Source organism: Diceros bicornis, chromosome 4, assembly GCF_020826845.1.
Source record: "Diceros bicornis minor isolate mBicDic1 chromosome 4, mDicBic1.mat.cur, whole genome shotgun sequence".
NCBI lineage: Eukaryota > Metazoa > Chordata > Mammalia > Perissodactyla > Rhinocerotidae > Diceros > Diceros bicornis.
Genome location: NC_080743.1, coordinates 77214420 through 77240783, shown reverse-complemented (window position 1 = coordinate 77240783; position 26364 = coordinate 77214420). Strand labels below are relative to the sequence as shown.

The 26364-nt window shown below is 37.8% G+C and overlaps 1 protein-coding gene across 3 annotated transcripts in view; it reads right to left on the bottom strand.

Moving 5' to 3' along the window:
• The window catches only part of LOC131404775 (putative uncharacterized protein encoded by LINC00467), a 53828-nt gene that overhangs the window by 25733 nt on the left and 1731 nt on the right, over nucleotides 1-26364 (bottom strand). The window contains exons 1-4 of one of the 3 annotated variants that reach the window (XM_058539806.1): nucleotides 7551-7669; nucleotides 6898-6979; nucleotides 6619-6765; nucleotides 2205-2274 (exon numbers count right to left, since the gene is read on the bottom strand). In XM_058539806.1, the coding sequence (XP_058395789.1) occupies nucleotides 2205-2274; nucleotides 6619-6765; nucleotides 6898-6955 (275 nt within the window). In that variant the 5' untranslated portion in view covers nucleotides 6956-6979; nucleotides 7551-7669. Of the gene's footprint in view, nucleotides 1-2204; nucleotides 2275-6618; nucleotides 6766-6897; nucleotides 6980-7550; nucleotides 7670-26364 lie in introns of those variants that run through there. The other 2 variants (XM_058539805.1, XM_058539807.1) reach the window with 2 other exon arrangements.

The window sequence follows — 26364 nt, the reverse complement described above, 5'->3', positions numbered from 1 at the left end:
TAATAAACCATTTTTAAAGTGTTTTATCATTTATAGTTACTCTGATGCTTCAGCAAAAATGCTTCATCTTCAAGAAGATTTATAGAAAGAAACTCATAAAACTGAACTGGGTCTCTGTCATCAAAACTGATGCTCACACTAAACGGACTGAATCCAAATATCAAGGAAATGCCCTATCTGGCTTTCTTGCAAACGTAGCAGCAACAGAATCTATAAGGATTGTAGCACATGTGGATGGAGTCTATTCTGCTCCTGAAAAAAAAACTGAAAACGATCCCTCATTGCCAGACTTTTGCCACCCTGATGGCAACAGTCTGCTCTTGAGTCAGAGGAAAAAAATGGCTGTAAATTAAATGAACGGTCGGGGCTAAGGGAAACCCAAGACAGCTGCTTGGTTCTCCCTGGCTCCCTGGCAAATCCCATTCTTTTATTTTTGCAGTCCTTCAACCACCATAGTGCATTTAAGATGACTTAATTATGAATCAACATTGGTGGAGAAACTTCTACAAAATTTCAAAAATGGTCTATCAGCAATATCTGACCTGCCAGGTCCATAATCCTGGAAAAATTATTTTTGTCCCCAGAGGCCTCAGACCTCCTCCCTCTGGACCCTTTGAATACCTGCAGCTAGACTTCATTCCACTGCCACTTAGCATGGGTTATCAATATGTTCTTGTTATTGTATGTATGTTTTCCAGATGGGTTGACACCTTCCCCTGTTGCAAGGCTGATGCCCTCACTGTGGCAAAGAAAGCGTAAGAGAATGTGTTTCCCACTTGGTTTATACCTTCCACAATCTCCAGTGATTGAGGCACCCACTTCACTGGGCAAATTATATGAGCCTTAACAAAAGCCTTGCAAAGTTCTTAAAATTATCACTGCCCCTATCAGGTACTGCTGACTAACCCTCTTTTGCCACCAAACTCTAGGGAGTGGACTTTTGGATTCATGTGTCACACCTAAAGAAAGCACCAAATCCCAACTGGACCTGCACCCCATCCAGTGACCTGAAATTAAAGATTTCTAGGAACTGAAGTAGATGGCATCTGAAGGAGACAGCTTTCCCAAGATTACTAGAGTAGGCCTGTACACCCTTTTCTCACTGTTGCTTCTTACTTCATTTTCTACCTCTCTTTCTTGAAAGGACAATGCACTCGTCCGCATTTCCCAGTCTATTGCAAAAGGGAGAAACCTCTCTGATTTTTGAATTTGTCATCAGAAACCTTGATCTGTCCAAGACAGCAATGACCCCTTAGTTCACCCTATAAGTACAAGAAATGCCTGAGAGTTCTCCATACTACCCTTCCTTGTTACTCAAATGTGGCCTCAAGCAATTTGTGGTCCACGCACTTTCCCTCCAATGTGGGACATGACACCCAGTAAAGGTCTTTCCTGGCACCGAGGGATGAAGGGTACCGAATTCACAAAACCTGATTCTTGATCAGCAATGCTTTCAGAGAAAGATTTTGATCAAAAGGGAAGAACTGTGAAAATTAATAAAGGAAACCTCAAGTAAAATTGGAATCGGGAAGACCTATAGAGGGAGCTCTCATGCCCTCCCACTCGTTGTCAATTACCCCAAACAGGAAGACATGACAGACTCCAAGAGGAAGAAGCATCAATTACAGACCCCAGTAGGAAGAGATGTACCTTTTGTACTCCCAAACAGGAAGTGCAACTACTTTACTAATCCAGCAGGAGGAAGGAAGATTTTCTTCTTGCCCAACAACAAGCCCAGGCAATGGAAATGTGACAGCTCAGCCAATGAGAAGCCACTGTCACCCAAACTCTTACTTTCCTCTAATGAACTTTCATTTTTCTCTTGCTGATGACTTCTTGTCCTACTCTCCTTTCTATAAAAGGCTTCCATTTTGTATAACCCCTCAGAGTATCTCTCTGCTTGCCAGAAGAGATGCTGCCTGATTCATGAATCATTTAATAGAGCCAATTAGATCTTCAAATTTACTCACTTGAATATAGAATTGCAAATGTAAGGTTTACCTGTCTGTATATTTTCTGAGTATTTGAAAAGAAGAAAAAGACACTATTAAGTTAGCTCCACATTAACTACCATGTTAAACAACTCCTTCTCTTATATCTCTGCAAATTCTCTGTAGATTTTGTTTTTCTTAATTAATAAGAAAGTGCAGAATCCTCTAACTGCTAAATCTTATTCTTATATTAAATTATTCACAATTACCTACCTTTCTTTCTTTTTTTTCCATTTATTCCTTTTCTCACCTCTCTTTCTTTTAATTTTTCCCTTGGGAGCACCTAAAAGTTTTTTAAAAAATTGGAAGTTTAAGTTCTATCAGTAAAAGTCATTTTATTGACTAAATAATTTGAAGAATTAGAATAATTAAGATTGATATTTTAATTAACTTTATTATGTTGGTTGGAAAAATCTTGCAAGACACAAATACCAGATAAAATGAATTATTTCATTATAATTGTAACCCAATATTACAAATATGTGGCATTTAGGAACCCATCTAGAGGAAAATACACCTATGAGTCCACTAGAATCCAACCTCTAGTTAATCTAGAAAACATAAGGTGTTATGCTTATTAGCAAGAACTACATAAGTACAACTATTACTTTATTGGGAAATATACAAAATGAATTATTTTAATAAGAAAGTGGAAAAGAATACTATTAGCCTGCCACCATATTAACCACTCCATGCTGTAAGAGACAACCATATTCCTGACTAGAAGTGAAAGTTCCTCATATGATTTTTTTGTATTATCTAGCTTGGGGGTATCTGTAGTTGATGTTTTTCATGTGTTTTGGAAACATTTTGGCCATTATTCTCTTCAAATATTGCTTCTTCCTCATTCTCTCTTCTCTCTTTCTTAGATTCCAATTCCATGTTAGACCTCTTCACTGTGTCTCACGTTTCCGATGCTCTCTTCTGTATCTTCCATTCTTTTTTCTTTCTCCTGACTTGACTTCCAGTTTTCCAATTCTGTCTTTTTGTTGTGTTTAATATGCTGGTAAATCTATCTATGTAAATTACTAATTTTAGATAACGCACTTTTTATTCCCAAATTTCCATTTGATTATTTTTAGTTTACAAATCTCTATTTTCTTGAACACATTAATTACAATTATGTAAAATTCATTGCTAGCTAACTCCAATATTTGGATTACCTGTAGGGCTGTTATTTACATATTTTTAAATCTCGTTTTTAAGTCATGTCAGAATATCTAGTCATATTTTATTGAAAGCTAGATATTTTGTATTACAAAATTCTAGAGGCTCTAGATGACGTTATCTTCATCCCAAGATGATTCACCCTTCTTCCACTAGGCAAAAAAATGATGGATGATTATCTAAACCCAATCAGGGTCTGTGCTGAGATGAGATTACAGTCCCGGTAAGGCTCAATTTACCTCTGATTCATTCCTGCACCTCCTGGGTTTTCAACAGAGGGCCTGTTGTGTTCTCCAACCCGTGGTGAGGCCCAAACTCTAATCTTTGTATCGTTTCACTTCTCATAGTTCTTTCCTCTCTAGAATCTTAATCTCTCTAGTTCTTATTGCCTTAGCAGCTCTCCACTTCCTTTAAACAATAATTTCTGCTTTTTATCTAATTATTTATTGTAGAAGCACTGATTTCCTGCTAACTACTCATCTCGGGAAGCAGAAGTCAATAAAGGAAATTTATTTACTGGTATAAACTTACAACTACAAACAGAATAGGAATTAATTGTCTATCCTTTTCATAGTTTCCTAGATAGTTTCCTAGTAGCTTTTCCTAGAAAGTTACTAGAAGAGTTGCTCCAATAAAATAAGGGAGAAAACAAAGGAGGAGGAAAACAGGATTCAGAAAACAGGTGATCAAACCCAAGAAAGGTAAAGGAAACCCCAGAATGACGATGAAAGGAGATTCTAATATCACAGCTGCTTAACAGGCCTAGAGAGCAGTAATTCTAGATGGAGCATGTTAAAAAAACCCAGGAGATGATCCTCAAAATGAAATTAACAAAGTACCTGATGTATTTTGAACATTTTGAAAGGAAATTTAGATTACTATTATATATCACAAACACAGAAAATGAAACAAATTTTTTAAAAGATAATTATTAGGTGAAAAGGAAACAAAAAGTTGTGCTAAAAGGAAACCATTACATGGTTCAGCTGTAAATAGCATTTGCAAAGTTATAATAATGAAATTATTGAATAGTGAACTTATCAAAGTTACAATAATGAAATCCTATTTAGAAGGATGGAAGGAAGGAAGTAAACATGGGGGGGGGGGGAACAGTGATTTTAAAAAAATAGCTAAATTCTTATCTTCTATAGAGCCTAAAACTAAAAAGTGAAAAAATGAACAGGTTGGAAATCGAAATTAGGGGAAATCATTTTGAAACTATTCATTAGTGTGAGAGCAGAATAATGACATTTTGAGATATGCAAAGACTCAGAAAGTTTACTTTCCAGATATATGTTTTGGAAAAGTTATTTGACCACGTACTCTAACAGTGGAGGCAGAAAACTAAGAGAGAGGAAGATGGATCTAGGAAACAATGGATCCAAACTAGAGGACCTAGAGTGACAGGAAATTCTAGGATGACAGCTATCTGGCAGGCCTTGTGGGTACAAAGTGGTCTAGTTTACAATAGACAGGCAAGAACATCTCCAGTGAAAAGAAATGAACTCCACTGGACAGTATGATCAAAAGGATGGAAAATCTTTTTATTATGGGGTAGTTACATTATCTTTCTGTCAATAATAAAAAACAAATAGTTGAACTAGAAACTCTAAGAAAAACAAAAACTGTACAAGAAAGTCATGGTTCAAACAGGAAGCAATACTAAGACATGGCATAGTTTTAAGCAACTGATGGAATATAAATGTACTTGGTGCTGCGACTAGAAACATTCTAGAAACATTCTCCTTTGAAAATCCCAGTAATCATGAAAGGAAAATGTAATCCTAGCACATGACTTGGCACTGCAATAACAATATTTATACAGTGATAATTTACATGCTGATTATTGGTTTTAAACCTTTAAAGTGAATATTTGGACAAAAAAATGAAAGAGTTATTTTTGGTTGTAGATCAGACTATAAACGTTAACTAGTGAAAATGTTCAAAAAAAGACATTGGGAAGAAAAGATGGAGGGAAGGATAGAGGTAGCTATATAAAAGAGAGTAAAATAATTGACTAAAGTTAATGGAACAACAAGTATAATTACAAGTAAAATATTTATTGATACTATATTAACTAATAGAAAAACTACAACATAACTAGCAAACACTGAGAGGATAAAGGTAGGTGAGAAAAAGGAGTGATTTAAAGTGAGCTAATCAATAGATATTGTCTAGAGTTGAATGGGGAGAATATCTGTTATATTTTGATTGCCCAGTATCTGATTCTCCTTCCTATGTTTGGTGAATATTCCTCCGCATGCCTCCCACCATCAATGCTGAAAAGGCCAATATTTGCTTTCCCAGTTTCCTATGCAGCTAGGACATGGGCATGTGATCTAAGCTTAGTCAATCACTGCCTAGGAGATAGTGACACAAAGAAGCAGAGATAGTGAAGAATCCATACTGCAGCGTGGCAGAAATACCCAGTGTCTAGTGACAGCAGTGGCAGTGATAACAGTGGTGGCATTTAGTGACCATGGCAATGCAAGTTGAGGCATCCAGGTTCAGTAGTGGCAGTGGTGGCAGTGTGCCCTTACCAGACTGGGCTCTGTGGCATGACTTGCCTATGGTTCTAGCTGCCAAGTTTCACTTTGTTCCTAGCCATATTCAGAGATTAGTTCTCTAGGTTTCTTGGCAATTCTGTGAATTACTCAATGTCCTTTCAATAAATTCCTTTCCCATTTTTTTGTGTGTGTGTGAGGAAGATCGGCCCTGAGCTAACATCTGCCAATCCTCTTCTTTTTGGCTGAGGAAGACCGGCCCTGGGCTAACATCCATGCCCATCCTCCTCTACTTTATATGGGACGCCACCACAGCATGCCTTAACAAGCAGCGCATCAGTGCGTGCCTGAGATCCGAACCGGCGAGCCCCGGGCTGCCGCAGCAGAGCGCGCACACTTAACCGCCTGCACCACCGGGCCGGCCCCCTCCTTTCCCATTTAAATCAGCCAGAGTTAGCTTCCTCAGCTTACAACCAAGAACTCTGATTAGTCCACTGATAAATCAAGAAATAGAAGTGTAAGCATATTACTTGAGAAAGAATCAGAAACCCAAATGTCAACAGTGGTTAGCACATGCAATTCCTTTAGCTTGTAATAAATCTTCCTGAATTCGACCTCCCCCCTTTTTGTCTGGAAAATGCCTACTCATCCTCCAGTTCGCAATTTAGATATTTTTTCCTCTTCAAAGCCTTTCCTTGTCCCCTTAACATGTGCATATCAAGTCACAGCAATTATCTGCCTTGTAATGGACTATTTATTTGTCTTGATTGCCCAATATAATAAAAGTTCCTTGACTGAAGGGACCATGCCATGTTTACCATTATGCCTGGTACATAGTGAGTATTCTCAGTGAACATCTGTTGAATAAACAGATGTTATGAAGGAGTTTTAATGAATTTTTTTTCTAAATCATCTCACTTATAAATGAAAAAACCTTAACAGGGTGATAAAGATACCTTCAATACTTGAATCCGTCTGGCTTCCTGAAGATGATGATGAAGAAGCAGGAAACACATAGTCAACTGAAGAATGAGATGTTGATCTGTGTCGGGATTGGTGGTGTTTTCGGTTTTGCTTTGCTTTTTTCTTTTGTTTGTGTTTACCTTAGATTGATATAAAATGTAACACAATTATTCTCTCAAATATTAGCAAAAAATGAGAGAGAAACAAATAAAATAATTTATCAAACATATTTGAATTTACTCAAAAGGTCTTAAAGCAAGTAAAATTCCTACCTCCGTTTCTGCCAGTCCCAGCATCTTCAGGACTTCTGTGTGTGGACTTCTTATCCATGTCTATAAAACCTACCTGCCATGTCTGTAAAACCAAAATATTGACAAATTATTAGGGAATTTAAAATGCAAAATGATGTTTTTTGGGACAAGGAAATGGAAACCATGTTTTAAATTCTGAATGGAAAGAAGGTCACGTATTAGTTATTCACAAAATGGTTTTATATTTCTATTTAATGGTAACCTCTCATAAACTAATTTGAGTATCTGTCATCACAACAAAAATCAAATATGTATTTCCACAACCTTGGTAAAAATCTCATGCAGGTTTGATCAAAATAAGCACTTTGTTTTAGCTGAACTTTGCTTTATAGACTAAAAGAACAAGAATTTAGAATTGATGTGGTGATACTCTTGGATCACATGGTCAAACTAGTTGTTGCTAAAGGGAAACACCGACAGACTGAATTGTATCCCTCCAAAATTCATTTACTGAAGCTCTAACCCCCAATGTGACCATATTTAGAAATAGTGTCTTTAGGAGGTAATTAAAGTAAAATGAGGTCATAAGGGTGGATCCCTAACATGACAGGCTTGACAGAACTTTCTTATAAGAAGAAAGAGAGAGAGAAATCTCTCTCTCTCTCCCCACGTACCACAAAGAAAAGGCCATGTGAGGGTGCAGCAAGAAGGAGGCCATCTGCAAGCCAGGAATAGAGTTCTCACCAGAAACCAAACACTGCTGGAATCTTGATCTTGAACTTTCCAGTCTCCAAAACTGTGAGAATATAAATTCCGCTTGTTTAAGCCACACAGTCTGCAGTATTTTGTTATGGCAGCCCAAGTAGACTAATAGACCAGTCAAGGATAGCTGTGATTGTGGTTCGCTTTCACAGCTGAGACGCTCTCCCTGGTACCTGCAGCACATCATTCCTTATCTCCTTATTGGGCCCCATTTTTTCCTCCCACCCTTAAAGATAGGCCATCTTAGGGCTCAGTCCTGAATCTTTTGATTGTTCCTCTCTATACGCTATTCCATTAGTTCCTGAACTTTAGTACACATAAGAAACACCAAGGAACTTGTTAAAAGGCAGATTCCCGTGCTGCACACCCAGAGATCTTCATTTAGAAGATGTGGAGGGAGACCTCTAGTGATTCAGGAAGCCTTGAGACCACACTTTGAGAAATGCTGTTCTCTTAGAAATCTTATGTAGTCATATGATTTCAATGAATATATTACCTTTCCAGCCCTTTTATTTGTCCAGATCTCCAATTATTTGTCTCTGTTTAATAGATATTTTCCTTGGATCATCTATTATCACCTTGCACTTTAAAATAAAACCAAGATGACGTCAGCATCATGGCGAAGTGAGCTTTCCCGTGAACTCTTCCCCCGACAAGATACAACAAAAGCAACAGTCACAGACCAACAACGGAATCCCAGACAGTGAAAAGCTAGAGCCGAGGGATCCACACTGCCACACATCTGAGAGCGGAACGTGCTGGGCCCCTGGAGGAAGTGGGGAGAGGTAAGGAGAACTCCTCTCCCTCCCCATCAGATCAGCGATCCCCGTCTGCGCGGCTCCCAGAGAGGGGGGAGGGGCGGCCCTCGGCGGGGAAACCGTGGCTCTTCGGACTCTCTCAGCCAGTGGGAAACTCTCGCACAGAGGACTCAGAGGAGTCACAGGGCTACCATCAACATCTGAGCACCCCAGAGAGCGGATAAAGAGGGGCAAATGAGAAGCCTCCCACGTCAGGGACCCAGAGGGCAAAAGAGAGAGCTCCCCCCTCCCCGCAAACTGGACTCTGTAGCTCAACCGACCAGACCAGACCTAGCGATCCGCGGCAGACCAGACCAAGTGATTCGCGACAGACCAGACCAAGCGATCCGCGGCAGACCTGATCAAACGACTGGACCCGTGGATCGCAGCGGGGAAAAAAAAAAAAACAAAACTGCGGATCACAGCAGAAAAACCGGGGCAGAGCGCAGGGGGCTTAGACTACACAGCCCTTTACCACCAGACAGTGGCGGCAGGTAGAAATTGCAACCAGAGATTTCCAGGATGAGGAAAAACAAAACCAACACAGGAACCACAATGCAAAAATATATGAAATCACCAGACCAGAAACAAAATGACAAGCACCCAGAAATCAACCCCGAAGACACAGAAATCCATAAACTAAATGACAGAGATTTCAAAATAGCTATCATAAAAACACTCAACGAAATACGAGACAACACAGACAAACAATTCAATGAGATTAGGAGTTTCTTCACAAAAGAGATTGAAATCATAAAGAAAAACCAATCAGTGCTGATGGAGATGAAGAACACAATGGAGGAGATAAAGGAGAATCTGGAATCTTTAAAGAACAGAGCTGACAATATGGAGGAAAGAATTAGTACTTTAGAGGATAGGAATACAGATATACTCCAGATGGAAGAGGAGAGAGAACTAAGACTAAAAAGAAATGAAGAAAGACTCCGAGAAATATCTGACTCTATTAGAAAATGTAGCATAAGAATTATAGGTATTCCTGAGGGAGAGGAGAGGGAAAGAGGAACAGAGAGCCTATTCAAGGAAATAATAGCTGAGAATTTCCCAAATCTGGGGAAGGAGCAGGAAATACCAGTAAGCGAAGCCAACAGGACACCTATATATATTAACAGACAAAGGCCTTCACCACAACACCTAGTGGTAAGGCTAGCCAGGGTCAACGACAAAGAAACAATATTAAGGGCAGCTAGACAAAAACAAAAAATAACATACAAAGGAACTCTCATCAGGCTCTCAGCGGATTTCTCAACAGAAACTTTACAGGCTAGAAGAGACTGGAATGATATATTCAAAATACTGAAAGACAAAAACTTTCAGTCAAGAATACTCTATCCAGCAAAAATATCCTTCAAATATGATGGAGAAATAGTAACTCTCCCAGATAAACAAAAGCTAAGGGAGTTCATGGCCACGAGACCCCCACTACAAGAAATACTCAAGAAGGCCCTCAGGCCTGAAAAAAAGAAGAGAAAGGGAACACAAAGCTTGGAGGAAGGAGAAAAGTAGGTAGACAAACTCAGAAAAATAGTAGATCTTTACCGGAATAGGTTAGCAACCACTTAAATACTAAACTCAAAGATCAAAGGAAGAAATTCACCAAAAATAAATTTAACCTCATCACTGTAAACACACAGCCACAACACAAGATAGAATAAGGTATAACAAGAACAACTTAGAAGGGGAAGAGGAAAGTGACTGAATTGACTTAGTATAAGGAAATAGGAGGCCATCAGATAATGGACTATCTCATACACAAGATTTTTTGCCCAAACCTCAAGGTAACCACTAAACAAATAATCAAAGCAAAACCACATATGATAAACAAAGAGAAAACTAGAAGAGTTATAAGACAGAACAACCAAACTGAATTGGCAGTCCAAAACAAATGGGACAAGAAACAAAGGAAATGCAAAAGAACCAGAAAATAAGTGACAAAACAGCAACATTAAGCCCTCATATATCAATAATTACCCTAAATGTAAATGGATTGAACTCTCCAATCAAAAGATACAGAGTGGCAGGATGGATTAAAAAGCAAGACCCAACAATATGCTGCCTTCAGGAAACACATCTTAGCACTAAAGACAAGCACAGGCTCAGAGTGAAAGGATGGAAGACAATACTCCAAGCTAATGGCAAACAAAAGAAAGCAGGTGTTGCCATACTCATATCAGACAAAGTAGACTTCAAGATAAAACAGGTTAAGAAAGACAAAGAAGGGAAATATATAATGATAAAAGGCACACTACATCAAGAAGACATATCACTTATAAATATATATGCACCCAACATAGGAGCACCAATGTACATAAAGGAACTATTAACAAACCTAAAAGGAGAAATCAACAACAACACAATAATAGTAGGGGATCTTAACACCCCACGTACAGCAATGGATAGATCATCCAGACAAAAAGTTAATAAAGAAATAGTAGACTTAAATGAAAAACTGGACGAGATGGACCTAGTAGACATATACAGAGCACTCCATCCAAAAACAGCTGACTACACATTCTTCTCAAGCGCGCATGGAACATTCTCTAGGATAGACCATATGTTGGGAAACAAAGCAAGCCTCAATAAATTTAAGAAGATTGAAATCATAACAAGCATCTTTGCAGACCATAAGGCTATGAAACTGGAAATGAACCAGGAAAAAAAAACTGGGAAAGTGACAAAAATGTGGAGATTAAACAACATGCTACTGAACAACCAATGGATCATTGATGAAATTAAAGGTGAAATCAAAAACTATCTGGAAACAAACGAAAATGATAACATGCCATATCAAACCATATGGGATGCAGCAAAAGCGGTCCTGAGAGGGAAACTCATAGCGATACAAGCCCACCTTAACAAACAAGAAAAAGCCCTAATAGGCAACCTTAAATTACACCTAACAGAACTAGAAAAAGAAGAACAAACAAAGCCCAAAGCCAGCAGAAGGAGAGAAATAATAAAAATCAGAGCAGAAATAAATGAAATTGAGACCAAAAAAAAGTAGAAAGGATTAATGAAACAAAGAGTTGGTTCTTCGAGAAGATAAACAAAATCGACAAACCCTTAGCCAGGCTTACTAAGAAAAAAGGAGAAAAGGCTCAAGTAAATAAAATTAGAAATGAAAGAGGAGAAATTACAACGGATACCATGGAAATACAGAGGATTATAAGAGAATACTATGAGAAATTATATGCCAACAAATTGGACAATCTAGAAGAAATGGATAAATTCTTAGACTTATACAACCTCCCAAAATTGAACCAAGAAGAAATGGAGAATCTGAATAGACCAATAACAAGTAAAGAGATTGAAATAGTAATCAAAAACCTCCCAAAAAATAAAAGTCCAGGACCAGATGGCTTCTCCAGTTAATTTTCAAACATTCAAAGAAGATTTAATACCCATCCTTCTCAAACTATTCCAAAAAATAGAGGAAGATGGAATACTTCCTAAATCATTCTATGAGGCCAACATCACCCTGATACCAAAACCAGACAAAGACAGTACAAAGAAAGAAAATTACAGGCCAATATCGCTGATGAACATTGATGCAAAAATCCTCAACAAAATATTGGCAAACCGAATACAACAATACATTAAAAAGATCATACACCATGATCAAGTGGGATTTATACCAGGGACGCAGGGATGGCTCAACATCCGCAAATCAATCAACGTGATACATCACATCAACAAAACAAAGAATAAAAACCACATGATCATCTCAATAGACGCAGAGAAGGCATTTGACAAGATACAACATCCATTTATGATAAAAACTCTCAATAAAATGGGAATAGAAGGAAAGTACCTCAACATAATAAAGGCCATATATGACAAACCCACAGCCAACATCATACTCAATGGGGAAAGACTGAAAGCCATTCCTCTGAGAACAGGAACGAGGCAGGGCTGCCCACTCTCACCACTCCTGTTCAACATAGTACTGGAGGTTTTGGCCAGAGCAATTAGGCAAGAAAAAGGAATAAAAGGAATCCAAATAGGTAACGAAGAAGTGAAACTCTCACTATTTGCAGATGACATGATTGTATATATAGAAAACCCTAAAGAATCTGTTGGAAAACTATTAGAAACAATCAACAACTACAGCAAAGTTGCAGGGTACAAAATCAATCTACAAAAATCAGTTGCATTTCTATATGCTAATAATGAACTAACAGAAAGAGAGCTCAAAAAGATAATACCATTTACAATTGCATCAAAAAGAATAAAATACCTAGGAATAAATCTTACCAAAGAGGTGAAGGACCTATACAATGAGAACTACAAGACATTATTGAAAGAAATCCATGATGACCTAAAGAAATGGAAAGATATCCCATGCACGTGGATTGGAAGAATAAACATAGTTAAAATGTCTATATTACCTAAAGCAATCTACAGATTCAATGCAATCCCAATCAGAATCCCAATGACATTCTTCACAGAAATAGAAAAAAGAATGCTAAAATTTATATGGGGCAACAAAAGACCCCGAATAGCTAAAGAAATCCTAAAGAAAAAGAACAAAGCAGGAGGCATCACAATCCCTGACTTCAAAACATACTACAAAGCAATAGTAATCAAAACAGCATGGTACTGGTACAAAAACAGACACACAGATCAATGGAACAGAATCGAAAGCCCAGAAATAAAACCACACATATACGGACAACTAATTTTCGACAAAGGTGCTAAGAACATGCAATGGAGAAAGGAAAGTCTCTTCAATAAATGGTGTTGGGAAAACTGGACAGCCACATGCAAAAGAATGAAAGTGGACCATGTGCTATCGCCATTCACAAAAATTAACTCAAAATGGATCAAAGACCTGAAGGTGAGACCTGAAACTATAAAACTCATAGAAGAAAATATAGGCAACACACTATTTGACATTGGTTTTAAAGGAATCTTTTCGGATGACATGCCTACCCAGACTAGGGAAACTAAAGAAAAAATAAACAAGTGGGACTTTATCAGATTAAAGAGCTTTTATAAGACAAATGAAACCAGAATCAAGATGAACAGACAACCAACCAGCTGGGAGAGAATATTTGCAAAACATACATCTGACAAGGGGTTGATCTCCATAATATATAAAGAACTCACACAATTGAACAACAAAAAAACAAACAACCCGATCAAAAAATGGGCAGAGGAAATGAACAGACAATTCTCCAAGGAAGAAATACAGATGGCCAATAGGCACATGAAAAGATGCTCAACATCACTAATCATCAGGGAAATGCAAATCAAAACAACACTAAGATACCACCTCACGCCTGTTAGAATGGCTATAATCACCAAGACAAAAAACAACAAATGTTGGAGAGGATGTGGAGAAACAGGAACCCTCATACACAGCTGGTGGGAATGCAAATTGGTGCAGCCTCTATTGAAAACGGTATGGAGATTCCTCAAAGAATTAAAAATAGAGATGCCCTATGATCCAGCCATCCCACTACTAGGAATCTATCCAACGCACCTGAAATCAACAATCCAAAGAGGCTTATGCACCCCTATGTTCATTGCAGCATTATTCACCATAGCCAAGAAGTGGAAGCAACCTAAGTGTCCCTCGACTGACGATTGGATTAAGAAAATGTGGTATATATATATACAATGGAATACTACTCAGCCATAAAAAAAGACAAAATCGTCCCATTTGCAACAACATGGATGGGCCTGGAGCGTATTATGTTAAGTGAAATGAGCCAGAAAGAGAAAGACAAACACTGTATGATCTCACTCATATGTGGAATATAAACCAACACATGGACAGAGAAAACTGGACTGTGGTTACCAGGGGCAGTGGGGGTGGGGGGTGGGCACAAGGGGTGAAGGGAGTCATATATATGGTGATGGACAAACAAAAATGTACAACCCAAAATTTCGCAATGTTAGAAACCATTAAAACATCAATAAAAAACAAAAACGCAGAGTAAAAGCTATTGCTAAAAATGTGATATAAAAGAACACGATGAGGGGCCGGCCCGGTGGCGCAAGCGGTTAAGTGCGTGCGCTCCGCTGCGGCGGCCCGGGGTTCGCTGGTTCGGATCCCGGGCGTGCACAGACGCACTGCTTGGTAAGCCATGCTGTGGCGGCGTCCCATATAAAGTGGAGGAAGATGGGCACAGATGTTAGCCCAGGGCCGTCTTCCTCAGCAAAAAAAAAAAAAGAGGAGGATTGGCGGATGTTAGCTCAGGGCTGATCTCCTCACAAAAAAAAAAAAAAAAAAAGAACACGATGATAGGACATGAGTTGCATCTCAAAGAACTGTCCATCTGGGATGGACAGAGGAGAGCATCAGTGCGATAGTGAACTCAGAGACTATATCTCAAAATGGTTTCTAAATCAGATCTTTTGCTGAACATAATTTTGGAATTTTAGAACATGGCATTTCAGTTGTAACATGTTTTTTAGAAGTGGTAATAAAAAAAATACTGAGCTAAAAAAAAATAAATAAAAAAAATAAAACCAAGATTTTCTGGAGACTTAGTCATTTCTGTAGGTAAAACCATTTTTCTTCTAGTTCTTGCATTCATACAGCAATGACATGGTGACATTTAGGGGGTGACATCAGCAACATGGCGGAGTAAGCTGTTCCCTTTGTCTCTCCCCCTCTGAATTACAACTAAACGGACATTCATTGACCAATGAAGGATACCCACACAACACAACAGGACGCCTGAGAGACCCACGCAACTATACATCTGAAGGTGAGTGGACTGGATCCCCAGGAAGCAGTGGAGATAGGTGAGTGCACCCCTCCCCCTCCCTGGCAGCAGCAAGCCAGGTCGCAGGTCCTCACACAGTGGCTGGCTGGCATGATTCTAAGAGGAGGCAGGGACAGCCTAGCCTGCCCATGAATGCTAGCCCAGCCAAAAATACAAGAGAAGAGAAACAATGGATATATAGAACAACTGGAAAACAAGAAATAAAATGGCAGTATTAAGCCCTCATATATCAATAATCACTCTAAATGTAAATGGATTGAATACTCCAACCAAAAGACACAGAGTAGCTGGATGGATTAAAAAACAAGACCCAACAATATGCTGCCTCCAGCAAACGCATCTCAGCTCTAAAGATAAACATAGGCTCAGAGTGAAGGCACGGAAGACAATACTCCAAGCAAATGGCAAGCAAAAGAAAGCAGGTGTTGCCATACTTATATCAGACAAAGTAGACTTCAAGATAAAACAGGTAATGAGAGACAAAGAAGGGCAGTATATAATGATAAAAGGGACATTCCACCAAGAAGACATAACACTTATGAATATATGCACCTAACACAGGAGCACCAAAGTATATAAAGCAACTATTAACAGATCTAAAGGAACAAATAATAGTAGGGGACCTCAACAACCCACTTACAGCAACAGATAAATCACCCAGACAGAAAGTCAACAAGGAAATAGTGGATTTAAATGAAACACTTGATCAGATGGACTTAATAGATATATATATAACATTCCATCCAAAAACAGCAGAATACACATTCTTCTCAGATGCATATGGAACATTCTCAAAGACAGACCATATGTTGGGAAACAAGGGAAGCCTCAATAAATTTAAGAAGATTGAAATCATATCAAGCATATTTTCCAACCACAATGCTATGAAACTAGAAATCAACCACAAGAAAAAGGCTGGGAAAGTCACAAATATGTGGACATTAAACAACATGCTACTGAACAACCATTGGATCAATGAAGAAATCAAAGGAGAAATCAAAAAATACCTGGAGACAAATGAAAATGAAAATACAACATACCAACTCTTATGGGATGCAGCAAAAGTGGCTCTAAGAGGGAAATTTACAGCAATACAGGCCCACCTCAACAAAGAAGAAAAATCTCAAATAAGTAATCTTAAACTACACCTAATAGAACTAGAAAAAGAACAAACAAAGCCCAAAGTCAGCATAGTGAGGGAAATAGTAAAAATTAGAGCAGAAATAAATGAAATAGAGACTTAAAAAAAAACACAGTAGAAAAGATCAATGAAACTAAGAGCTGGTTCTTTGAGAAGATAAACAAAATTGACAAACCATTAGCCAGACTCACTAAGAGAAAAAGAGAGAAGGCTCAAATAAATAAAATCAGAAATGAAAGAGGAGAAACTACAATGGATACCACAGAAACACAAAGGATTATTAGAGAATACTATGAAAAACTATATGCCAACAAATTGGATAACCTAGAAGAAATGGATAAATTATTAGACTCATACAACCTCCCAAAACTGAATCAAGAAGAAATAGAGAACCTGAATAGACCAATCACAAGAGATTGAAACAGTAATCAAAAACCTCCCAAAAAACAAAAGTCCAGGACTAGGCGGTTTCTCTGAGAACTTTACCAAACATTCAAAGATTTAATACCTATCCTTCTCAAACTATTCCAAAAAAGTGAAGAAGACAGAATGCTTCCTAACTCATTCTATTAGGCCAACATTACCCTCATACCAAAACCAGACAAGAACAACACAAAGAAGGAAAATTATAGGCCAATATCACTGATGAACATAGATGCAAAAATCCTCAGCAAAATACTGGCAAACTGAATACAGCAATACACTAAAAGGATCATCCACTATGATCAAGTGGGATTTATACTAGGGATGCAGGGATGGTTCAACATTTGCAAATCAATCAATAAGATACACCACATTAACAAAATGAGGGATAAAAATCACATGATCATCTCAAGAGATGCAGAGAAAGCATTTGACTAGATCCAACATCCACTTATAATAAAAACTCTCAATAAAATGGGTATATAAGGGGGCCGGCCCCGTGGCTTGGCGGTTGGGTGCACGCACTCCGCTGCTGGCGGCCCGGGTTCGGTCCTGGGCACGCACCGACGTGCCGCTTCTCTGGCCATGCTGGGGCCGCGTCCCGCACGCAGCAGCTGGAAGGATGTGCAGCTATGACATGCAGCTATCTGCTGGGGCTTTGGGGGAAAAAAATAAACAAATAAAAAATTTAAAAAAAAATGGGTATAGAAGGAAAGTACATCAACACCCACAGCCAAAATCATACTTAATGGTGAAAAACTGAAAGCCATCCCTCTGAGAACAGGAACAAGACAAGGGTCGCTACTCTCACCACTCCTATTCAACATTGTACTGGAGGTTTTGGCCAGAGCAATTAGGCAAAAAGAAATAAAAGGTACCCAAATTGGAAAGGAAGAAGTGAAACTTTCACTGTTTGTGGACAACATGATTCTATACATAGAAAATTTATTTATTAAGCCCCTGATCCAGTACTGGAAAGATAGTGGTGAACAAACAGACAAGATATCTACATTCAAAGAGCTTACAGTCTAGTTTTGGGAAAGAAAAGAAACAAAATGATTTCTAATGATGTGTTATGAAGGAAATAAACAAGTGATATAATTGATAATGCCCTGGTAGATAGGCAGTGTCTGCCTTTAAGGAGGTGACATTTGATCTTAGATTTGAAAGATGAGAGATCAGCCAGCTATGTGAAAACTCATTGGAAAGGACTTCAAGCAGATGGAACGTAAGTGCAAAGCCCTGAGGCAGAAGCAAGTTTAGCATTTTTGATGTTCAGAAAGACAGTAGGTAAATTTCAAGCATAGTAGTCAAAGGGGAGTGGTATGTAAAGAAGTAATACGTAAGTAAGGACCAGATAATGTAGAAATATAAAACAAGCTTTATGTTAAGAAGTTGGGATTTCATCCTAAGTATAGTGGAAAGCAATTGGAGGGTGTTAAGCAGGGGAGTGTCAAGATGGATTTATGTTTTTAAAGTATCATATGGCTGTGCTTTGCAGGGAAGAGATTGTATAAGGGTAAAAGTAAAAGAAGGAAACCCAGTTAGATGGCTATTACAGTACTTCAAGTAAGAGATTTTAGCAGTTTGGACTAGGGCAGAGTTTCTCAACTTTTTCACTATTATCATTTAGGACTGGATTATTCTGTGTTGTGAAGGGCTTTGGTAGGCATTGTAGGATATTTAGCCATATCCCTGGCCTCTACCCACTAGATTCCAAGCAGAAACCAAGTTGTGACAAGATTTCAAGTTGTAACAACCAAAAATGGCTCCAGACATTTAAAAAAAAAAAAAAAAAAAAGACACATGGGCAATGAAACACAATAGAGAGCCCAGAAATAAACCCTTGCAAATATGGTCAACTAATCTTTGACAAGAGTACGTGGGGAAAGGATAGTCTCTTCAATAAATGGCACTGGGAAAACTGGACAGCCACATAGAGAAAAAATGAAACTGGCCCACTGTCAAACTATACACAAAAATCAGCTCAAAATCGATTACAGACTTGAACATAAGACCCAAAACCATAAAACTCCTATGATTTTTTTGGATGTGACACCAAAAGCAAAGGCAAAAAAGCAAAAATAAACAAATGGGACTACATTAAACTAAAAAGCTCTGCACAGCAAAGGAAACCATCAACAAAAAGAAAAGGTAATCTATGGAATGGAAGAAAATATTTATAAATCACATATCTGATAAGAGATAAATATGCAATGTATATATAAGGAACCCATACAACTCAATGGGAAAAAAACAAATAACTCAGTTAAAAAATGGGCAAAGGACCTGAGTAGATATTTCTCCAAAGAAGACATACAAATGGCCAACAGGCACATGAAAAGGTGCTCATCACTAATCATCAGGGAAATGCAAATCAAAACCACAATGAGATACCAGCTCACACCTGTTAGGATGTCTATTACCAAAAAGACACAAGATAATTCAGTGTTGGCGAGGATGTGGAGAAAAGGGAACTATTGTATATGGTTGGTGGGAAAGTAAACTAGTACAGCCACTACAGAAAACAATATGAAAGTTCCTCAAGAAATTACAGATAGAACTACTATACGATCCAGCAATCCCACTTCTGGCTCTATATCCAAAGGAAACAAAATCAGGGCCGGCCCCGTGGCTTAGCGGTTAAGTGTGTGCTTAACCGCTCTGCTGCTGGCAGCCCGGGTTCGGATCCCGGGCGTGCACCGACACACCACTTCTCCAGCCATGCTGAGGCCGCGTCCCACATATAGCAACTAGAAGGATGTGCAGCTATGACATGCAACTATCTACTGGGGCTTTGGGGGAAAATTAAATAAATAAATAAAATTTCAAAGGAAACAAAATCAGTATCTCAAAGACTTATCTATATCCCCATGTTCATTACAGCATTATTCACAATTGCCAAGATATAGAAACAATCTAAATGTCCATTAACGGATGAATTATAAAGAAAATGCAGTATATGTATATCTAATTACAGTATATATATTACATCATATATAATTATAAAATAATAGTCTATATTAATGGAATTATATATACATATATATGTATACAATGGACTATTATTCAGCTTTGAAAAAGAAGGAAATCCTGGAGCCAGCCCAGTGGCGTAGTGGTTAAGTTCATGCACTTCTGCGCTCCACTGCTGGCGGCCCGGGTTTGGATCCCAGGTGCGCACTGATGCACCACTTGTCAGTCCATGCTGTGGCAGCATCCCATATAAAGTGGAGGAAAATGGGCATGGATGTTAGCCCAGGGCCAGTCTTCCTCAGCAAAAAAAGAGGAGGACTGGCATGGATGTTAGGGCTGATCTTCCTTACACACTGAGAAAATAAACACATAAATTAACCTTAAAAAAAAAAAGTTTGCGCACCTCGCTTTCGTGGCCTGGGGTTCACAAGTTTGGATCCCAGGCATGGACCTATACACTGCTTATCAAGCCATGCTGTGGCAGGTGTCCCACATACAAAGTAGAGGAAGATGGGCACAGATGTTAGCCCAGGGCCAATCTTCCTCAGCAAAAAGAGGAGGATTGGTAACAGATGTTAGCTCAGAGCCGGTCTTCCTCAGCAAAAAAAGAAGAGGATTAGCAAGGATGTTAGCTCAAGGCTGATCTTCCTCACACAAAAAAAAAATACAACAAAACAATAAAGAACATACCATTATCTCATTTTGTTCTCATGAGACAGAGTGGTTAAGACAGAGTGGTTGCCCAAGATCACATAGCTAGTAAGTGGCAGAGCCTTAAAAGTGAAGCCTGCAATTAACAATCTTCATCCATGTGTAAAAAATTATGTCATCTTTCTTATCCTCTCATTCTTTGCCATGGACAACCAAAGACCACCAGATATTTGAAGAAAATCTACAGCATAATAAAATCTAAGATAGAGAAACAACCAAGATGAAACAAAACAGAACTGAAAAAAATTATGATCTGTTACTTCAGAGAGATTTAGAAGATATTGCACCCATTAAAAAAAGCAGGATGCTAAGAAAAAAAGTATTCTCAGAAAATAAGAGCATGCTTTTTAGTTAAAATTATTATTCAGACATAAAAACTTAAAAGAGGACATAAAAGATAAAATCAGTTTAGAAAAACGAGAGAAAAGATAAGAATCACAGAGTATAAAATCCAAGAGGCCTAATATAAAAATTTCAGAAAGAAAGAAGAGAAAATAGAGGAGAGGAAATAAAAAACTTGAAAATTTCTCAGAGCTGAACAGAAAAAGAACTGTTCATATTGAAAGAACGGCACTAACTGCTAAAGAAGATGAAAGAAAAAAACTCTATACCTAGATGCAGCATGGTGAAATTTTCAAGAGACATTCCCAAATGCTTCCAAAGGGAAAATGGTCACAAAGAAAGATTCAGACTAGCATCAGTCTTTTCATCAATGAATTCTCGGACATATTGAAAAAAGATCTTTACAGTTCTGCAGGAAATTTATTTTAAACCTAGAATTCTATATTCAGCTAAGTTATCAAAAAACAGGCAAAATCAAGTCATGCAAAGATTTGGAAAATTTATCACCCATGTACCCTTTCTGAAAAATTACTTGAGTATGTGCTCCAGCAAAATAAGAGTGAAAACAAAGAAAGCAGAAGGTGAGGGATACAAAAGTACGGAAAATCCCAGAAGTTCAAAGGAAAAGTAAAATCTCAGGAAAAAGGCTGTTCAAAAGACTAAAAAGCAACTGGTCCAATTCAGAACAAAATGTCAGTAGATTCTAATAAAAATTTTCAAGAATTAATTAATGCTAGCAACATTTCTCTAGAAACATGACCCTGGACCTTAAGAGAAATATAATCCAAGCATATTACTAGGACTTGCAGTGAGCAATATTTACAAGGTCACAATAATATAAATGTTCTTTCTATTGGCTTTCAACTTTTAAATTCAACTTATAGAAGTTATAGAAGAAAATATGGATGTTTTAATAATAGTTGCAGAATAGAAAGTAATTTATCCAATTACAATGCTATAATTGTAAAGTTACAGCTGACAGAATATGAAAGGCAAAGAGAGAAAAGATGGAGCGAAAGGTAGGAATGCTATTATCATCCTACAAAGTCAAGAGATACTGACAAAACTTGTTGGAACGAGAAATATGTGATTAAATGTATTGTTTAAGATTATAAGGGTAAACAATACAGGAAATAAAAACAGTCTTAAAACCATCAAATCCAGGGAGAAGGCGGCAGGCAAAGTGAAGGGTGATATAAGTGAGACAAGTCCTCATCTGTCATGGCAGAAAGTCAGAGGATAACATCTAAATTTGATTAATTGAGAAAGAACAGTACAAGCATATTATTTAGAGATGTAGCTATAATCACCAAAGAGACTAAACATACAAAAGATTTAAAGGGTTTGTCTCTGGGGAGCTGGATCTAGAATGACAAGAAAGCAAGTGGGATGGAGACTGTTGCTTTTCCTTATAAACCCTTCCATGCTCCTTGATCTTTTAATCATGTGTATGCATTATGTTGCTGAATGTTTTAAAATATTTTTTAAAAAGAGTGAATGGTTAGCAAGAAAATAGTGACAATAAACATAAACTATATTTTACCATGAAAGCAGAAAAACGGCATAGCGGTTGCAGGGATTGTTGAGGTCAAGAGCAGGATTTTATAAAGAGATTCTAGACTAGAGAGCTTTTTTCCTTATTAACTTAAAAAAATACTTTTAAATTTACATACAGTAAAAATGTGTGTGTTTGTGTGCACAGTACTGAGTTTTAATACACGCATAGGTTCTTGCAACAACCATTAATAGTATACAGAACAATTCCAATATCCCACGAATGCCCTCATGCTACCCCTTTGCAGTCAGACTTTCTCCCTACCCTTAACCCCCGGCGATCAGTGATGTGTTCTCTGTCCCCTTAGTTTTGCCTTTTTCAGAATATCATATAAATGGAATCATACCATATGTAACCACCTGAGATTGGCTTCCTTTGCTCAATATAACACATTTGAGATTCACTCAAGTTATTGAATATATCAATAGTTTGTTCATTTCTGAATACTATTCCATTGTATGGATGAACTACAGTATGTTTATCCATTCACCCACTGAAGGACATTTAGTTCATGTAGTTTTTCTGGTTTAGTCTGTTAATATGGTGGGTTACACTGAGTGATTTTCAAATGTTGAACCAGTTTTGACTTGGGACATTTTGGATGATTATGAATAATGATGCTACAAATATTTGTGTACAATTTTTGCATTAACATAAGTTCATTTCTTTGGAATAAACATGTAGAAGTGGAATTGCTGGGTTATATGGTAAATGTATGCTTAACTTTATAACAGACTGCATAATTGTTCTCCAGAGTGGCATTCTGCATTCCCACAGCAATGTATGAATGTTCCAGTTTCTCCACATCCTGGCCAGCACTTGGTATTGTTATTTTTTATTTTATCCATTCTAATAGGTGTGTAATGTTTTCTGTGGTTTTAATTGCATTTCCTTAATGATTAATGATGTTAAACATCTTTTCAGTGCTTATTTGCTATCTGTATATCTTTTTTAGTGAAGTGTATGTTCAATTTTTGCCCATTTTTTATTGAATTGTTTTCTGGTTAGGTTTTGAAAATTCTTTATATATTCTGGATACAAGTCTGTTAAGAATGTGATTTGCAAATATTTTCTCCCAATATCCCTTGTCTTTCATTCTCTTTGTAATGTCCTTCATGTAGCAAAAGACTTTAATTTTGATAAAGTCCAACTTACCAATTTTTTTCCTTTACAGATAGTGCTTTTGGGGTTGTATCCAAGAACTCTTTGCCTAATCCAAGATCACAAAGATTTTCTCCTATGTTTTCCTCAAGAGTTTTATATTTTTAGCTCTTACTTTCAGGTCTATCATCCATTTTGAGTTATTTTTTTATATATGGTGTAAGATGTAGGTCAAGGTTCATTTTTCACATATGGATATCCAGTTTTCCCAGCACCATGAATTGAAAGGGCTGTCCTTTCTCCATTGAATTGCATTTGCACCGCTGTTAAAAATCAATTGGCCGTATTTCTGTGGGTCTATTTCTGGACTCTGTTCTGTTCCACTGGTCTATGTAACTAACCTTTCACCAATCTCACACTGTCTTGATTACTGTAGCTTTATAGTTAAGTCTTAAAATCAGGTTGTGTGAACTCTTCAACTTTGCTCTTCATTTGCAAAATTGTTTTTGCTATTCTAGTTCCTTTACCTTTCCTTATAACTTCAGAATCAACTAATTTAATATCTACAAAAATCCTGCTAGTATTTTTAGTGCAATTGCATTAAATGCATAGATCAATTTAGGGAGAATTGACATCTTCTTTTTTTTTGTGAGGAAGATCGGCCCTGAGCTAACATCTGCCAATCCTCCTCTTTTTTTGCTGAGGAAGACTGGCCCTGGGCTAACATCCATGCCCATCCTCCTCCACTTTATGTGGGACGCCGCCACAGCATGGCTTGCCAAGCAGTGCGTCGGTGCGCGCCCGGGATCCGAACCGGCAGACCCCAGGCTGCCACAGCAGACTGCATGCACTTAACCGCTTGCGCCACCAGGCTGGCTCCAAGAATTGACATCTTAACTATACTGAATCTTCTAATCCACGAACATAGTATGGGTGTTCTTTGATTTCTTTCATCAATGTTTTCTGGTTTTCAGCATAAAGATCCTGAGCATATTTTTTTTAGATTTATACCTAAGTATTTCATTTATGGGAGAGGGGAGTGGGGGTCAGTTTCCAATTGTTTATTGCTAGTGTAGAAATATGATTGACTTTTTTATGTTAACCTTTTATCCTACACCCTGCTAAATTCACTTATTAGTACTAAGAGCTTCTTTGTAAATTTCTTGAGATTTACTACACAGACTATTATGCCATCTGAAGATAGGAATAATTTTATTTCTTCCTTTCCAATCAGAATGCTTTTTATTTCTTTTTCTTCCTTACTGCAATTGCTAGGACTTCCAGTAAAATACTGAACAGGAGTTGTGAAAATAAACATCCTTGTCTGGTTCCCAATCTTGCGGGTAGGGGACATTCAGTCTTTCACCATTAAGTATGATGATGTTAGCTCTAGGTTTTGTAGATGTCTTTTATCAGATTTCCTTCTATCCCTAGTTTGCTGAGTTGTTTTTGTTTCGAACATTGATATGAAGACTGTTACATACTTTCTGAAGCTTTTTTATGTACACATTCTATTTGTTTGCTCTCTGTAAAAACACAAAATTTTTAAGATGGAAAGAAAAACAGAAAAGTAGTCAATGCCATCTCTTAGAGAGACTACCAACACCATGTCAAATGCTACCATCCCTCCTCACTCTTCACCGTCTCTCTGCCATTTCAGCGATGTGGCCTCTTTGATGGGGTGGGGGTAGAGGTGCTGAATTGCAGGAGCAAGCAGTCTTGGCTTGGGAAGCCCAAGTCAGGCTAGGCAAAGCTCAGCTGGTCAGGAGTTCCAGCCACAGTGTCCTCTTGTGAAGCAAGTCACACCAGCCAGTCCTCTGGATTACAGATGGTGGTCATTCCTACAGCTGTTAAAGAACCAAAGACCTCTAGATGGATTAGATTCTGTTTGGGGCTCAAAATATGATTTTCCCTCACCTTAGTTGAACCAACATTTTTTTTCTTTACACAGATGAAACTGTCGGGTTCATGGTGCTGAGTTTTTAAAATTATGGATGTTGAATTTTGTTGTGTTGTTTTTCTTTTCCATCTATTGATAGGGTCATGTACTTTTTCTTGTTTAGTCTGTTAATATGGTGGGTTACACAAATTGATTTTCAAGTGTTGAATCAGCTTTGAATTCCTGGAATGTCAAAAGACAGTCACAACGAATTTTTCTTTTTACATGTTGCTGGATTCAATTGCTAATATTGTTTTTGGTATTCTTGCATCTTTGTTCATGAAGGATATTGATTTAGTCTTCTTTTTTTAGTACTGCTTTTATCTGGTTTTGGTATCAGGTAATGTTGGCTTTATAAAACGAGTTGGAAAGTTTTCCTTCCTCTTCTCTCTTCTGGAAGAGCTCTGTAGAATGACTTTTATTTTGTCCTTAAATGTTTGATAAAATTCACCAGTGAAACTATATGGGCCTGGAGTTTTCTGGGTTTTTTTTTTTGTTTAGGTTTTTAAATACAAATTCAATTTATTTAATAGTTACAGAACTATTCAGCTTATCTGTTTCTTCCTGGGTGAGTTTTGGTTGTTTTGATAGTGGTTCATTTCATCTGAGTTGTTGAATTTATGAGTATAGAGTTGTTTGTAAAATTCCCTTATTATGCTTTTTAATGTCCATCATCAGTAGTGATATGGCCTCTTAGAGCATGTATGCTATAGGAATGACCTAGTACAATAAAAAACAGAAGACAAAGTAGAGAAAGGACATAACTGCAGCTGTACAGACTTCAGACCTTGTTATTTATCACTGACTCCTTCCTGTCTTTCAATTCCATATCCAGTCAGATACCAAGCCCTTTTGATTTGTCCTTGCCAATATTTCTTGCAATTTCCCCCCATTCCCAATACTGCTTGGCACAGCCCTTTAATACCTCCTAAACTATCTACCTAAATTACTCCACCTGCTGCCTAACTCGTCTCGCTGCCTTTCCCCAC